This window comes from Trachurus trachurus (genome assembly GCF_905171665.1).
Source record: "Trachurus trachurus genome assembly, chromosome: 5".
Lineage (NCBI taxonomy): Eukaryota > Metazoa > Chordata > Actinopteri > Carangiformes > Carangidae > Trachurus > Trachurus trachurus.
The window spans coordinates 14,778,312-14,793,760 of NC_139896.1; the positions used below are offsets into that span (position 1 = coordinate 14,778,312).

Consider the following 15,449-nt stretch of genomic DNA (forward strand, 5'->3'; position numbering starts at 1 on the left):
GTTGATTACCTCTCCAGGTCGTATCTTGATGTAAAAGTTGCTCCTCTTGTACGAGATCTTGAGGATCTTTGGCCAGGCAAAGCGGTTGATCCTCAGCCTGTCGCGGTAAATCAGCAGGCCGTTGGCACAGACACCCAGCATTATGTCAATCCCTTCAGAATCCTGCAGCGAACAAGGAGACGGCACGGAGGCGGAAAGGATCCATTAGCAGCACTGTGTGCATCCTTAAAAAAAAACCTACTGTAGCCTACTGTAGTGGAATTTATATCTCTATCTATACAGTAGGAAGAGCCAACCTTAGCATGATGAAGGTCCACACCATACATGGACAGTTTCTTTGCATTCTCCAAGAAGTTAATTTCAGCCTCCGCAGGAGTCATCCCCCTGTGGCAGAACGAGAAGAGTGCTATCAGTAACCAACATCAACAAGCCGTCTTAAACATTAAGTGCGTAATCCTGCACAGTGGGAGCAGAGTTATCTTAGTAATGTTATAATACTGTATATTCACTCCTGCATCCATTCCCCCCAAGCACTATTTGGTCATATGCCAAAAAGCAATGTCAAATCAAACTGTGGTGAAGAGTAGACCGTCTAACTGAGTAAGTATTCCCACACTGGCAACCCTGGCACTGTGTACATCTCAATGACAGATGGCGCGGTAAAGTGGCGGCATCTATCATCCATATGTATGATGGGGGTGTATCGACACAGCGAAAAAACTCATCAGCCCATCCCCCCCCAAGGAGATTTGTGGTCAGATGAAGGTCTGATTTAAACAACAATATGTCCGGTACTTGTAGTTTCGATGGAGCTCCATCACCCTCTCCTCCAGCTCGCGGGTCTGATTGGGGGCGAAGCGGAAATCGCTGACGTAGTCGGAGCCATGGTCGTCTTGGTCGTAGTCCCCCAGCTCGGCTTGAACCGAGTAGGAGCCCAAGAGGGCGTGAGTGACGAACGAGCACGGCAGCCGACCTGACAGCATGTCATCCCTCAGCTGCAGACACAGGTAGTATCTGTCAGATGAGACAAAAGGGGAGGAGGGGGTTGGCAGTCAAACAAGCCTGAGCCAAGGCGAGCTCCAACAAGTATTCAGCATAGTTAATCCATGGCATTTAGTAGCATTCCAGGTCTAATCCTCAAAAAGGAGAGAGGGATTTGGGTTGCTTTGACACCGGGGCAAATATGCCATGTAAATTGTTACAATACTTTCATGTAAACACTTATCTTTAAAAATGAAAGAGGCAAATCATCTGTGAAAGTGGCATGTGTTGGCAATTTCTGGTTTGATTAACCCTGAGGAACATCTGACAGCTCAGCCAGAGGAGCTACATCTGCTGATACAGTAAGACTGTGTCTGTCTGTGTGTATGTGCGTGTGTGTGTGTGTGTGTGTGTGTGTGTGTGTGTGTGTGTGTGTGTGTGTGTGTGTGTGTGTGTGTGTGTGTGTGTGTGTGTGTGTGTGTGTGTGTGTGTGTGTGTGTGTGTGTGTGTGCGTACCTGGTAATATCCTCAGTGAGCTGGGATGGATCTGGAGGGTAGAACTTGACTGCAAAGGCAAAGTGCCACTGAGAGCCTGAGGAGAGATGAAAGGTTGAACATCATGCTTATCTTTGGATAGATATAATTATAATCATATAATTATGTAATTGCAAGTCAATGATGAAATTGTATCCAGCAGGTTAACACATAACTTTGCATCAGTTCATATGCCAACAAATCTAATAACAACTTAACTAATTGAAATTTAAAATATTTATCATCTCAGCGACTTGGAAAAGACACTCACTGCGCATCTGCTTCTTGATCTCCTTGGAGGGGTCCAACCAGTTCTGAAAGACAGAAGGCAGTATTCACACAGGGCAGACTTGAAACATGGCTAATGCACATGCGGGGGGGTCACATTTTGCTCTAATTGCTGTGTTGTGCTCCTAATGAAAGCCTCTCCATATGGTTGAATAAAGAAACTGAGCCTGCGCCTGCTGAGCCGTTCAAACCGTGCTGAGGGTAGATTTAATTCAAGCATCTGTTTCTTCATTGTGTTGCAAAACCACCAGCAGGCACTTACCTAGCTAATCTCCGCAATATCTAAGAGCGCGATTAACCACTTCACCTGTGGGGGACCCGGCCCACCCCCCACTTCCACTTTTCTGATGTTTTTTGAGAGCATCTTATCGTTTGTGCGCTGGACACTGATTTTGTTGTAAGAGCAGCTGTAAATCATGTTGTTTGGAGGCTCAGTAACACACACACAGCGACAAAGAGGGTAGATATTTCCCTCTCGTATTCTTACCCTATTTCTATCATATTTCACAAGAGGACATTAATCATCCATTACCATCTCCCACTGCCTATTCATCTTCTAATTTGACCGCTGGTTCCCAATGATACTACAAATGCTCAGTTTTTTTTTTGTTGAGTTCCTCAGACGTCACAACCTCTGCCTGTCACTGTAAAGTAGCAACTGATTATTTTCTTTTCCAAAAGAAAAAAAGTACATTTGTTGCAATATTAGTCCATCATGGGTGAGGGATCCCTCCTCTGTTGCTCCCCCTGAGGTTTCTCCAATTATTTTGCCTATTACAGTAAGTCTTGGGAGTTTTTCCTCAGTCAATGTGAGGGTCTAAGGGCAGATGATGTTTAACAATGCTATGTAAAGCCCTTTGAGACAAACTGTTTGTAAAAATGGGCCATACAAATAAAATGACCTTGCCTTGCCAAATTAATCCAAATATTTGATACAGTCCAGGTCCCAAAATTAATTTATCGGTTGTCACTTTCTGTCTCCAGGTGTGATTGGATCAGATGTGACGAGGTCCAATCTCCCAGGACGATTGTGTTTGTGAGAGAGAGGCGATCAATGTTGCCGGCCGCAAATAAATCGATGTAATGTATCAAGTTTAAAAATATTTTTATTTTCATTATGAAAGAGTGGCAGAGAACATCAACACAAATATCATCATTAAAATTAATAAATGAATGTGGTAGCCTACATGTTGCCCACACCTTAGCTCACACCCGTGCTGTCCAATCGGGTGGCTCATCCAAGACACAGTCTTCGTTTGGTGTGTAACCATGTTAACCTTTGCTATCAAATCACAGCAGAGGAGATGAATGTCTTTGGTTCTGCAGATTTTGTTTGGTTTGAACTTGGTTTAAAACTAATGATCAAAACCACAAATGTCAATCTTATGGTGGTGCTAAAAGGGCTCAGCGAACACAATGGAGGTGAATGGTACTGGTCCCCTGTCCCTCATCAAACCCATCAAAAACACAATCCAACAAACCCAAAATATAGCGTGTTGAATGTGCAGGTCACAACTTCTCCACGAGAGTGTTTTGGAGTTGTTGGATTGTGTATTAGATGAGTTTGATGAGGGTTCAGGGGACCAGTACCATTCGCCTCCATTGCGTTCGCTGAGCAGCTCACGTCTCTGCCCCGCGGATCTCAAAACAACATGCACCAATATTTAATGGTAATGAACCTACTCCTATGACTATAGGGATTATGGCAATAGGCCAATTTGCCAAAAATGTTGAACTATCCCTTTAACGAAAGGTCATTCATTGAGAAGATGTGGAGACTTTGACCGGCTGGTGACGCTTCATAAAACAATCAGAGGATCACCGCAGTCAGTGTGTGTGTGTTGATGTCAGCAGCATGAGTTCCTTAGATATTTCATTAGGACCAAAAATGTCTTAGCAAGATTTTGTTACTCCTTCAGCCTCCTAAACAGCTTCATAACATTCTCATCATAGGTTCTCTGAATTCTACTGAATGGAGGAACAACCAATAATATTGTCTCATTTGATGTTATTATGATGTTGATGACGATGATGATAATGATGAACCTACCACACTAACACTATTCCAAAATATCCCTCAGTTGGGTTGAGATCTGTGAAGCCGGTGGGTTGCTTCAGTCTTGTTAAGAGCAAGTTTGTTCAGATAGACATATCAGTATCTGTATCTGTCTCCACATGCTCCTCTATAAATCAGCCGTGCATGTACAGTAATGAAAATATTTTTGCACTGAAACAAACAGAAAGGCCCTGTCTCAACACAAAAAAACCAACATCTTAATTCAGTTACTCCCTGCATGAAGTATCTACTTTGTAATGTTTACTCTTAATTGTTAATATTTTCCTTTTATTTGTCAATCACCTGTACATCTAATTAAAACACACGAGGGAAAAGACAAAGCAGGTTACTCACTTATAGTAATGGGAGTTAATGTATGTTGTTACTTTGATCCTTACACTTACAGTACACAAACATATAAGCAGGTGTTGAGGCATAGTTGTGTGCAGAGAGCTGACAGTGATGCTCACTAATCTGAATACCACACAGCAGCCGCTTATTAAAGCTGACAGTATTTTTGGCAGCTGGTATCACATCAGTTAGAGTGGAATTGGGGGTATGAAAAGTTGCTACAGCACAGTGCAATCTCATGGCCCTGTTGGGTAAACTGAAAGCAGCTTTGGCACTCTGAACTATGCCTTCACATGCACACACACACATACACATACGCATACAGGCACAAACACACATACTCCTAGCAGTGTTTAATCAGGCTGCTAAAGACTCTAATGAGCCGCAGGCATTTATCGTCCCCCTGAATCTATCTTGTATCAGCCAAGGCCAAAAGAGCACTCAATTAGGAAGGCGCTCTCTGCTGCTTTGCCTTCCTCTGCAGAAAAGCAGGAGGAACTTTTAATCACTGGCCGTTCACTGTTGCTTTTGCAATCTTGGTTCATAGAGAAATCACAGCGGATAAATGTTCTCCTGAAGAGGAAAGATATATCCCCATTTCCCCAACTGAGACAGAAAAAGGGCATCTGAAATGACATTTCAATTCTCAGGCTTGTTCGGTCTAGCAATCAGCAATGACCTCAGACAGTAGGCTCAAGCTGCGCTCTGATAAGCCTGTCTTTGATGAGCCTGACATATTGATCTAAGCTGTAGCTTCACCTACACATAGAGAGAGGAAAAAATATTTAAAGTTCAAGCCTGTTTATCTCCAAAATGCACCAGTTAACCAGTCCATATGGGCCCCAGATTACACTCAATCCAAACCCTTGGCTGACAGAGGCACATCAAGTCACAACATGTGACCTGACAAAGTGTGCACGAGCTGATGACGGCAACAGAAAATATGCTCCAGATGTTAAAAGAGACTTAGTCTTGTCATCTTTCCTATCTTCAAAAGGCAGGAGGCTCCTCTGTAGCGTGTTGTGAAACCACATACCTGCCCTCAGGGAGACTCACATCAATCAAAACCCAGAACACACATCCAGCAAAGAGCTCTACTGTGAGCCGGCAGCTACAACCCATCAGTTCAGTGTCAATCACTTGATTATATGATAATAAGTCTGGTCTGTGCACTTGACAACAAATCAACAAAGATCTTAGGGGAAAAAATATTTAGACATTCTATTTGAAATGAGCTGATTGCACTGTAATGTATGTACACAGTCATCAGGAGCAGAAATAATTAAACCTCAGAGGACAGAGTGAAATAAATAAATAAAATAAGGCAGAAAACAAAGAATTACAGTATTTCTGACTGATTAAAGTTAGACTAGGAAACACACTCTAAAAGGTAGGAGGCATATGGAGTCATTTCAGCAAACCTGTAGTGGTATCTATCTTTATCTACCCAGAATAGAGATACCTATTTCTGAACTGTTATCAGTTTTCATAAAGGACTATTTCTGTAGCAGAAAGTAGTTCAAGTAGCTCCAGTCAATAGTTACAAAGTCAGGTTCTGAACTGACCCCTGAGCATTTTGACTACAACCTAAGAAAATACCCTTTAGCCACATTGAGGCATTACATGAGCTGAAGAGTGTGGCTGACCTAATAGTTAAACCTTGCCTGTAGCTGTAGGCTAAAGGCAAAGGAATAGCCGTGGTTACGTAAGGACGGCATAAGGAGGCACTGGAGCCTTTCTGACCAAATGTTTCATCATCCATCCATCCATCCATCCATTGGTTATACTGCTTATCTGTGCATGGTCGAGGGGGGGCTGGAGCCTGTCTGGGTGGGATACACCCTGGACAGGTCACCAGTCCATCACAGGGTCTTCTCCTCATATATATATTCACATTTTCCTGTGGATCCTGTCTTCAGTCCACAGAGGTTTAATTCAACCAATGAGATTGTTTCTGCCTCTAGTACAGCTCCGACTCTCAGAAATATTTGTCCGACTAAATTTCATATGTACATCTTGCAAAGGGTAGATTAAGCATTTTTTCATCTTTTCTCCTACTGCACAAGTTTTTCAATTGCCTTTTGTCCAGGCCCAGACTGAGCATGGAAATTTCCATTTTCCATTCATCTTTGAATGATGGATTGTGCACCCCTGAGAGAGCCAGCCCAGCCAACAAGTGAGAGGAATACTGATTGTCCTGTGAGCAACGTGTTTATGCACTGAAATGTCCCAAAAGGATTTTTTTGTGGAGCACAATTCACTGACCTTCTGGGTGTCCGTGTCGGCAAAGGTCAGACCGAAGTAGTCCTTCTCCAGCAAGTTGAGGTGCTCACACACCATGTCCACCAGGGTTTGTCCTTTAGAGTGTTTCTGTGAAGACAAACATAAATAACACATCAGTGGTTAAAAGAAAAAGTCGGAAAAGGGGTCAAAGAAAGCAAAAGGAAGATTTTCTACTGAATTGTTTTATGCATGAGAGTCTCAGTTTTGTGTAGGAGAAATTTTGGCTCACCAATATCAGACCCTATTAGACAGCTGTTCTTGTCAAGATTGCTCTCCCATTCTATGCTTCAGAGCACAATACAACAGCTCAGCCATGTGGTGTTGTGCCACGGTCAGTGTGCATCAAACACTTGACAGTGAAAATGGACCATGAATTGCCAGAGAAGATTGGTCTTTGTATTGGGGCCGAACCTTCTCTGCTACAGACAGAGCATAACAGCAACATTTCCTCTGACAGTCAAGTTCATGTTTTCACATGTAGAGTGAGTTTGCTTTTTTGATTAGTTAACATCATGGTGCACAAAAATTCACTTCAACACCTTAAAACAAGATTTTGCAGAGATTGTTATCACAACATCTGTTACATGAGAGGAAACTGTTGTTAAGACATCTAATCTTTTATTTAGATTTAACATTACATACTTAGAACTTTTCCACATTAAAATGTCTGAAAATGACTTAAACTACAGTATGTTACCTATCACACCTCACTGATAAGATTAATGTTTCAGATGGTTTATATCCTATTGATAATGAGACATAACATTATGTCTTCCGTATTAAAAGTGCAAGACGCACTGCTGAGAATGTCTGCTGCTACTGGACAAATTTAAACTTTGACCCCATGGTGACACTAAAGGCAGGTGGGACACTAAAGTCTTTGAAATTCATCAAATTTCATGGTGTTCCATCCAATAACTAATGACATATGAAGGTTATAACACGTCTCTTTTGACCTTAACAGAGTTTTGATCTCAAACACGAACACTAACTAACTACTGTAAATTCCCTAGTATTTATTATCAAGTGAGATGGACACAGTGACTTCCACTAGTAGCCAAATTTCCTAAATTCAAGCACAAAAAAATGGCCACTCATGCAGTGTATGAAATATTGACACACAACATCAATTCATGCATGAGCTCATATGCCACTGTTCAATATTGCACAAGGAGAACGTATGTTAATATTTAGACCTGACTCTGAACCACACCCAGGGAGTATTAGACTTGTGGTGCTTCCTCCCCTGGAGCCTAGTGTAGGTGACAGGGAGATTGAATGAGGAGTTGCCAGGGAAACAGATGCAGGGTTACCCATCTGCTGTGTTGTTTATAATATCAACAAAAAGCTGTTTCACCTTCACTTAATTATACTGTATGTAATAATGGTGGCGCAACACTTAATAAACCCATATAACAGGTACAATTACATTACTCTACTGATGTACATTGGCTCCCTGTCAAGTTTCAGACTGATTCAATCATTTGATAATAATAATAATTTAATCCCAAGGTCAAGGCTGGGCACTAATTGTGGCCAGGAGTTTGCTATTAGACTTTAAACCATGTCAACTTTAATCATCAACCTGTTATTTTGCTCTCTCTATATTAATATTTTGAGCTAAACCTTATTTATCAAATGTGATATGCTATACAAATAATGGTATTGCTATCATATTATTACCATAGGCACATTAGTTGTGCACTCACACAAAAACTACTACTGTAGCCATTATCCATCGTACACGGAGTAAAACATAGTATCTTAATCTCTTAAATATCATCTGCTCAGCGGCAGTCTGGAAGCTGTCAAAATCGACTGAGTCAACGTGTTTTTTCATGTAAGATCATGATGTCATGTGACATTTTAACTAATATTGGCAGTTAACCTTGCTGTTGTAATGATCTGCCTCTGGCTTCACAATTTCTACTTCTGCCACTGTAAAGTAAAGAAGATTGGAAGACATCTCTAGATTGCTAATGCTTTATACAGCGGCTTCATAGGAAATGATTATTGTAGTTTAAAGACTTCAGTCAGATTCAGAGCAGAGTGAGCTCATCCCACAATGTCTAAGCTGAGCCCATGTTCCACATTAATATCACAGTGAGTGCAGACCACCTAGACCACTGGCTCTTAAACTGGGCCATCACATGATATGTAAGAGCCTCCTCTGCAATGACCTGAGCCTGCAGGTGAGTCAGTGTCACTGACTCTCTCTTGGGCCAGGGTGCCAAGTAGATTTGCTGCTTGAATGGCACAAAGGAATTGATCAACAATATCATCTTATCTTTATGGGCTTTAATGCATGACTGAATACATTCATTTTCATTTTGTTATTTTTGTTGAAGTAAAAAAAACCTTTGCGATCCAGGACTATCTGCAAAAAGCCCCTGAGGCCCGGGGCTGTGAGTTGATGTATTTTTTATTTACACAGTTTCCTCTTTTAAGTTGCCCCGGCTCTTTGCTCTCTTTGCTCTATTTTACAGTATGTGCTTTATTTTTCTGTGAAGCATTTTGTAACTTAGTAATGAAAAGTGCTATATGAACAAAGTTACAACAATCATCATTAATATATGACTATTGTAAGCTCTCTTCATGTCATTCAGCAACAGTATAAAGGAAGAGTGCCCTTCATGATATCAGCTGTACCCAGCAAAATTAAATGAACACACAGTATCAATGTGATGACTGAGGTGAGCCTGCCTATTTGCTCTCTGTTCTTGTAAAGTAAATATTTACCCGTACAACAATGATTCCAGTGTTGGGACCTTAAAACACCTCTCAAACCCCAAGACACACTCCCATGTTAAAAGACAGCTAACCAGCATGAAGCACTCAATTCTACCCAAAGTAGCTCTGCTCTACATTGACCCATCCAGTCAGGCAGATTACACCCCAGTGAGCAGAAGGGGAGGCCGGGTGAAACAAGCGGGTATAGGCATGGGGTCTCCCCTCCTGCTCGAGGACCACGGGGACGCTAAAACCATGCATCCATGACAAGAGACTTAATTAACCCATGAATGCACCTCCTCCAGGGAGAGCACTCCCAAAGTGTGGCCTGTCTTCTTGCAATACTGTTATTACCAGTTCCTGAAGGCACGAGGGAGGCTCAGATATGGCAGGCATGAAGTTCCGCCCCAGCAATTACAGACAGGAAGCAGAAGCAGGCCCATCCATGACCTGGAGGTCTGAGGCTCTCACCACACTACAGCTACTTCAAAGAAGAAAAAAAACATGGATTGACAAGAGCCGGCTTTGTAAATCCCTCTCTGGCAATGACTGGCAGTGCTTCGAGGATAGGAGAATGTTCACGAAGAGCACTTAAGACACAAAAGCTTTCATAACCATAATGCAAACTATTATTGTGGTGAGGAAAAGGCCCAGAGGTATTTCAGAGTGTTTTTACAGCACTGATAGAGAGGTTGGTGCAAGCAAGGCTCTCCTGATATCCTTACCTCACTCACACTGGCACGTTAAAAGCAACCTAAACCCATCAACACACAGCCAGGGGCGGATGTAAAGAGTTAAATTCACTCTTGTCCCTGGAGCAAAACTTGTTTTGCTGTGAACTTGTACTTTTGCTACATGCAAAGTCAAATATGTCACAGTGTGAAAACAGAAGTCACACGATAAAGTTATTCACAATGTAAACAAATGAAAAGAGTCAAATCAGCAGCTGCAGCAGAGAAGGGGCTCGTGACTTAATGCACCATCTGGAAACCACGGCAACTGTCTCCAGTCAAACACACCTGCCGTGCTGTGTGGCCAACAGGTGCATGCTGAATCTGGCTAAAGCTAGTTATTTTGTCCATCTCATGAAAGTAGGCTGAATAACAGAAACACCTCACAGTACAATGCACTACATCCTCCAAAATGTTTAAATTAAAACCTTTGTGGCGGATGATTAATTGCAGATCTGTTTAGTCTCTAATAGTCTTTTAACACCTGCATATAGCCTTAAGACTGACTATGTAGCCTTTCTGCCTCAGCTTTTAAACTTTGTACTTTTATTTTACTCCACAGTTACACCGCCTACACAAGTTGTTTTACCTCTAGTCCTGACCAGATCACACACACAATGTTTCTTGCACCTGAGCATATACTGTATCCTACAGTAAGGGATGGCTCGTGATAATATTGCTCCTCTATTTTCTCCTTGGTTGCACCTGGCTTGCAACCATGTAATAGCTATAGATTTCCTAGCACTCACTTAGCAGGCTGGCTGGGGGCTTTTATTGAACAAAGGAGACTTCCTGTGACCAATCACTGGGGGCTTAGTATCATTTTTGACATTAATGCCAGAAGTAGAATCATTAGGATCATTACAAAAACAATACTATTATATATATACACAGTATATTTAATAGTTGTTTATAAAAAATATAGTAAAACCAACTCTTCAAACGATTCCACTGACTTTACACGAGAAGATCAATTCACTTCTTACAAGGTCACAACTTCATCCAAGTTGTATAATACACAGTATTCTGTGGCTCTATGAGCTTTTTCCCACATCTGAAAAATGATGCACTGTATGGTGATTATCTTATCTCAGATTGGTTTGAGAAATAAACTTATATTTGTAAAAGCAAGTTGAATTGTGGGAAATGTAGGATCAAGTGATTTTGCAGCTTGACCCAAACTATAATTTGAAGATAAGGACGTTTAGATTTTGACAATTTTTACCTAATCAATATAACTATTACTACAGCATTAATCATTCTTGTAATTGTCACTTGTAACAGTTTTAGAAGGCACCTGCAAACCGTGTTGTCCCTTTGACAGGGGTAACAATTTAGAAAACAATAACACCGTTCATTTAGAAAGGTGGCGGCCTATTTTCAAATGTTATATTTTATACTCAGTGCTAAAAAACATTTTAATTAAAATGTAGAAGCAGAGTGCTGGACTGTGACAAAGACTGGGTGACACCAATGGGCCCGAACAGAGCCCCATCTCAGGTACAGAATCAATGGTGTCTCTGTATCATGTCCTGGATCTGGGCTTGTAAATTCACAGTGAGAGGAATGTAAATACCTGAAAATATTTCTGCATAGTCATCTCCACTGTGGAGTAATTGCTTATGAATTCCTTCCACCACGATCCTGCCAAAGGTATTTTTGAAGGAGAAGATAGAAATATTCCACCAGATGTATACACTGCTGCTGTTGCTGGTCATCAAAGCCCCAGAACCTCAAACCACTTGTTTATCTGGGGCAATTGTCTTGAATCTGTTGTCTCTCTTATGCATGGCTTCAGTTTCCTTTTCCTGACAGTAGAGAATGTCCTGTTTCACACTGCTGGAGTAATGACAACTGATACTGTATCTTGTGTGGAATGAAGACTTTATACCGCACAATTTTTTGTGCCTGTGTGTGTATTACAAAAATGTGTAACATTTCTTTGGCTTTGGCTTTGCCCTCCTGGTGCGCTGTCAGCATGGTGCCCTCTCTTTTATCCGCTTTGCCTGTTTTATCCGCTCAGTGCAGCACCATACAACATACACAACTGCCCACAAAGGAAAATAATAACAAAGGAGAAAAAAAAGGGAAAAAAGGAGTTTTGCTTTTCATGTGTTTTTTCAAAGCGTGTTAAGGTTAAGGTTAATTCTACAAAGAAAATGTCTCCCCACCAATTGTTAAACCATTATGCATACCTCAATTTCTGCTTCAAACTCAGCGGAGTCAAGCAGGGTCACTTTGAAGGGGGCAGTTTTGAGTCGTTTGGAGCCTTTCTGTGGAGATTTGAGGTTCTTGTTGGGCGACGTCTTCTCAGACATTTCGTCTGTTTCTCTGTGGTCGTCTAGATGCTTCGAGTTCAGTTCCTATACACATATAGAAGAGACAAAGTAAGTCAAATGACACAGCTACGGAGCTCATCTGTCAAGTCTGAATGTACTTAAAATACTTGGAAGTATGAAAGCATTCAGTCCACCAGACAAATTTCATATTGTCTATATTCAGAAACTGAGCCTTAAAATGAGCTGTCTTGACTTCTGTGACCTTGTGATGTCACAACAAAGCAGCCAAGAAAGACTCAGATCCTTGCTTTTCATTGGCTCATATACTTCTGCTTCAAATTGCCAAACATCTGGCTCGCCAGATTGAATTATTAAATAGATAATTGTTGCCTCTCAAGTGTGAATGTGTGTGTGGCTGGCTGTTTGTCTCTACATGTCAGCCCTGAGCTAGACCGGCGAGCTGTCCCACACCCTGTGTCAGCTGGGATTGGCTCCTGTCTAGACAGATTTTGTCAGCATGACAGTGTCACAGCAGTGTAATCCATCATCCCACTTAGGACCATACTGACCTGTTTGGCCATCTTGCTATCTGAGGTGGACTCCTGCATGCCTGCTGCTACCCCCTGCTGCCCGGGAGCTCTCCTGTCTTGCTCTCTTCACCTCTGACTCGGGGCCTGCCTCTGTTGCTGCAACAAACTAACACCAACCTGAAAAGAGACAGAGCAAAGCAAAATCATGAGCAATATAATCCTTTTTTTTTTGACAGGTATGTTTTTTTTGTTTTGCAGCTTTGCAGCTCTGTACAGTCTGCCCTGCTTAGACCATCACTTCACTTCTTTGTTTACTGTACAATGTGCCACGCACGCTATGTGACAAATAAAACATTGAACTGCTTTTCAGTGGCAGCATCACCTACATCTGAAACACAAAATAAACGTATGTGATCATGTATTAATTCAAAATCAAATCATAAAACACAGTACCATGTAATTATATCAAATTACTCCTCATCCCTCAACATTAAGATGACAAGCGCCAAGATCACCTCCGTTACAAATTCTGCAAGCTTCAGCTTCTTGATGTAACACACACAGTTTCCACAGACATAATTCACCTTGCCATAAAGGACATTTACTTTAATTATAAATCCCTCACTTAGCTGGATAATAATCATCTATTTAAGCAAGACCGGCTCTGGCACTAAGATGATGATTACCCAAAGAAATGAGTTAGTGAATTAGGCCATGAGCTCAACCAACAGTGCTCATGGCTATCATTCCTATAATCATTAAGGTGTTCAACCCCAAAAAACTAAAATAATGTCTTAATACCATGAGCAGGTATATTTGTAATTGAGTGCATTTTGTAACTGTAAGTATATCACAGCATAAGATATAAGACAAAACAGTGTAGAGCAGGTGCTTCACCTGTTCCTACTTCCCTTTGCAAATTTCTACATTGTTCTGGAAACCAGCTGATACTTGTTGCTGTCAGTTGCAGCTTATACTGTAGTGTGGGTGGATGAAACACTATAGGGGGAAAACAGGCAGGTTTGATCAGCATAGGATCAACAGAAACATATCAAAGACATCTGAGGAAAATATTAAGCCCTTTTAACAAGGATTTAACAGTATTACTAGAAATCTTAGAAATCTTTTAGTTATTTTAAATCAAGTATAGATGGGAAATTTACTTGACTTGAGGGCTGCAAAAAGTGGTGGAAGAGGTACTCAGATATTTTTCTTAGTAAAGGTAACAACACCACAGTTTCTGAGTACTCTGTTGTTAATCTGTTAAAGCAGAAGTGAGTGATCCGGTCGTTTTCGCTAATGCTGCGTTCCAGGCAGGCTTTTGAAATCGTAAATTACAGCTTCAAGTCACAACTTACGACTTTGTAGCGTTCCAGGCAACCCACTCGTGTTTTTCCGACCTGTTTTACCGGTGAAAGTCACTATAACGGCCACTCGTAACTTCCGACCGGTGAACTCGTACCAGATCGAACTGGTACCACTTCACGGTCGGAAAAATACGAGTTTCCTTGAACGCACCATAACAGTCCTCGTCGCTACGTCACCACATTCACGGCGTTCCTTGGCTGCACACACAGCCCTGCATGCCGTTCTCTCTCCTCATTGGATAAAAACTGTAGGATACGATAAATGTTTTCTCCTCGGCTCAGAGCAGAGCAGAGGGACTGAGAGACCCGTGTTTCAGTCCAAACACTCTATGTAAGTGATTGCTGTCGGAAGATATAACTATTTAAGACTTATATTAACACAAATATATCACTCACTTCTGCTTTAATATACTCTAAAGATGATAAATAAAACTCACCATCAAAATGAATAATATGGAGTGGGCTTTTCAGCATCATGTACTATATGACATAATCACTTTAATGCTAGTAGCTGGTAGCTGGTAAATGTGAAGCTAATTTAAAGTACTTGATTTATTACCAAGTAGCTCATCCTGTAATTATCCTAATTTAAATGATCTTATAATTAAATTATTCTGTAATTTAATTTAATCTAAGTTTACTTCTTAGCTGGGAGCAGGCAATTTCTGGAAGACCTGGAATGTTAATTAGTGAGCCATGAGCTTCTAGTGTCCAAGAGGGTGTATTCACGGGGTATGAGTGTGAACATCCATGGTGTCAGCAACTGTCTGTGATCCCATCCACAAGGGAGTTTATGCCAGACTGTTACCCCCTGTTTTCTGAACTAACCATTTCCTGACTTCAGTTTTCTTTTTCTGTCAAACAGTTACTAAATAAATAGATGTATTGTAAAAATAAACTTCTGTAAAATAATATTAAAGTCAAAGACATTTATGTGTACTGAAAGTCAAAGACATTTATGTGTACTATTATGTTTCCACTAGCGGTAAAAATAGGTCTTTTTTTTATTGTTGTTGTTGTTTATGTTATTATGAAAGACTTGAGTTGTTACAGGAGGGGAACCTGTCAGGTTTTGTTTGCAGGAGCTGAGAAACCCCAACGCAGGAGAAGCATTTTGTTCACAGTGTAGATTTTTTTTTCTTGATAATTTATGATTTTCTCTGACAAGTCAAGTGTCAGAACTGCAGCTGTATATCTGATGTCTCAGAAACCTACGTGGGCTGCTGGCGTACTTTAATGTGCCTGATGCAAAGAAAATGAAAATCATTTTGTGTGCACCACAGTGTCATCCATCCGACAGCTCTTCCTCTCCCACACAA

General features: G+C 41.2%; 1 protein-coding gene across 3 annotated transcripts in view; it reads right to left on the bottom strand.

The window, feature by feature from the left end:
• Positions 1 to 15,449, bottom strand: part of LOC310986137 (band 4.1-like protein 1) — an 83,328-nt gene that overhangs the window by 24,481 nt on the left and 43,398 nt on the right. For all 3 annotated transcript variants that reach the window (XM_083971919.1, XM_083971918.1, XM_083971917.1), the window contains exons 2-9: positions 12,803 to 12,940; positions 12,150 to 12,317; positions 6,476 to 6,580; positions 1,787 to 1,829; positions 1,498 to 1,573; positions 796 to 1,014; positions 297 to 384; positions 10 to 162 (exon numbers count right to left, since the gene is read on the bottom strand). In XM_083971919.1, coding sequence (XP_083828045.1) covers positions 10 to 162; positions 297 to 384; positions 796 to 1,014; positions 1,498 to 1,573; positions 1,787 to 1,829; positions 6,476 to 6,580; positions 12,150 to 12,317; positions 12,803 to 12,841 — 891 coding nt within the window. In that variant the 5' untranslated portion in view covers positions 12,842 to 12,940. The remainder of the gene's footprint in view (positions 1 to 9; positions 163 to 296; positions 385 to 795; positions 1,015 to 1,497; positions 1,574 to 1,786; positions 1,830 to 6,475; positions 6,581 to 12,149; positions 12,318 to 12,802; positions 12,941 to 15,449) is intronic.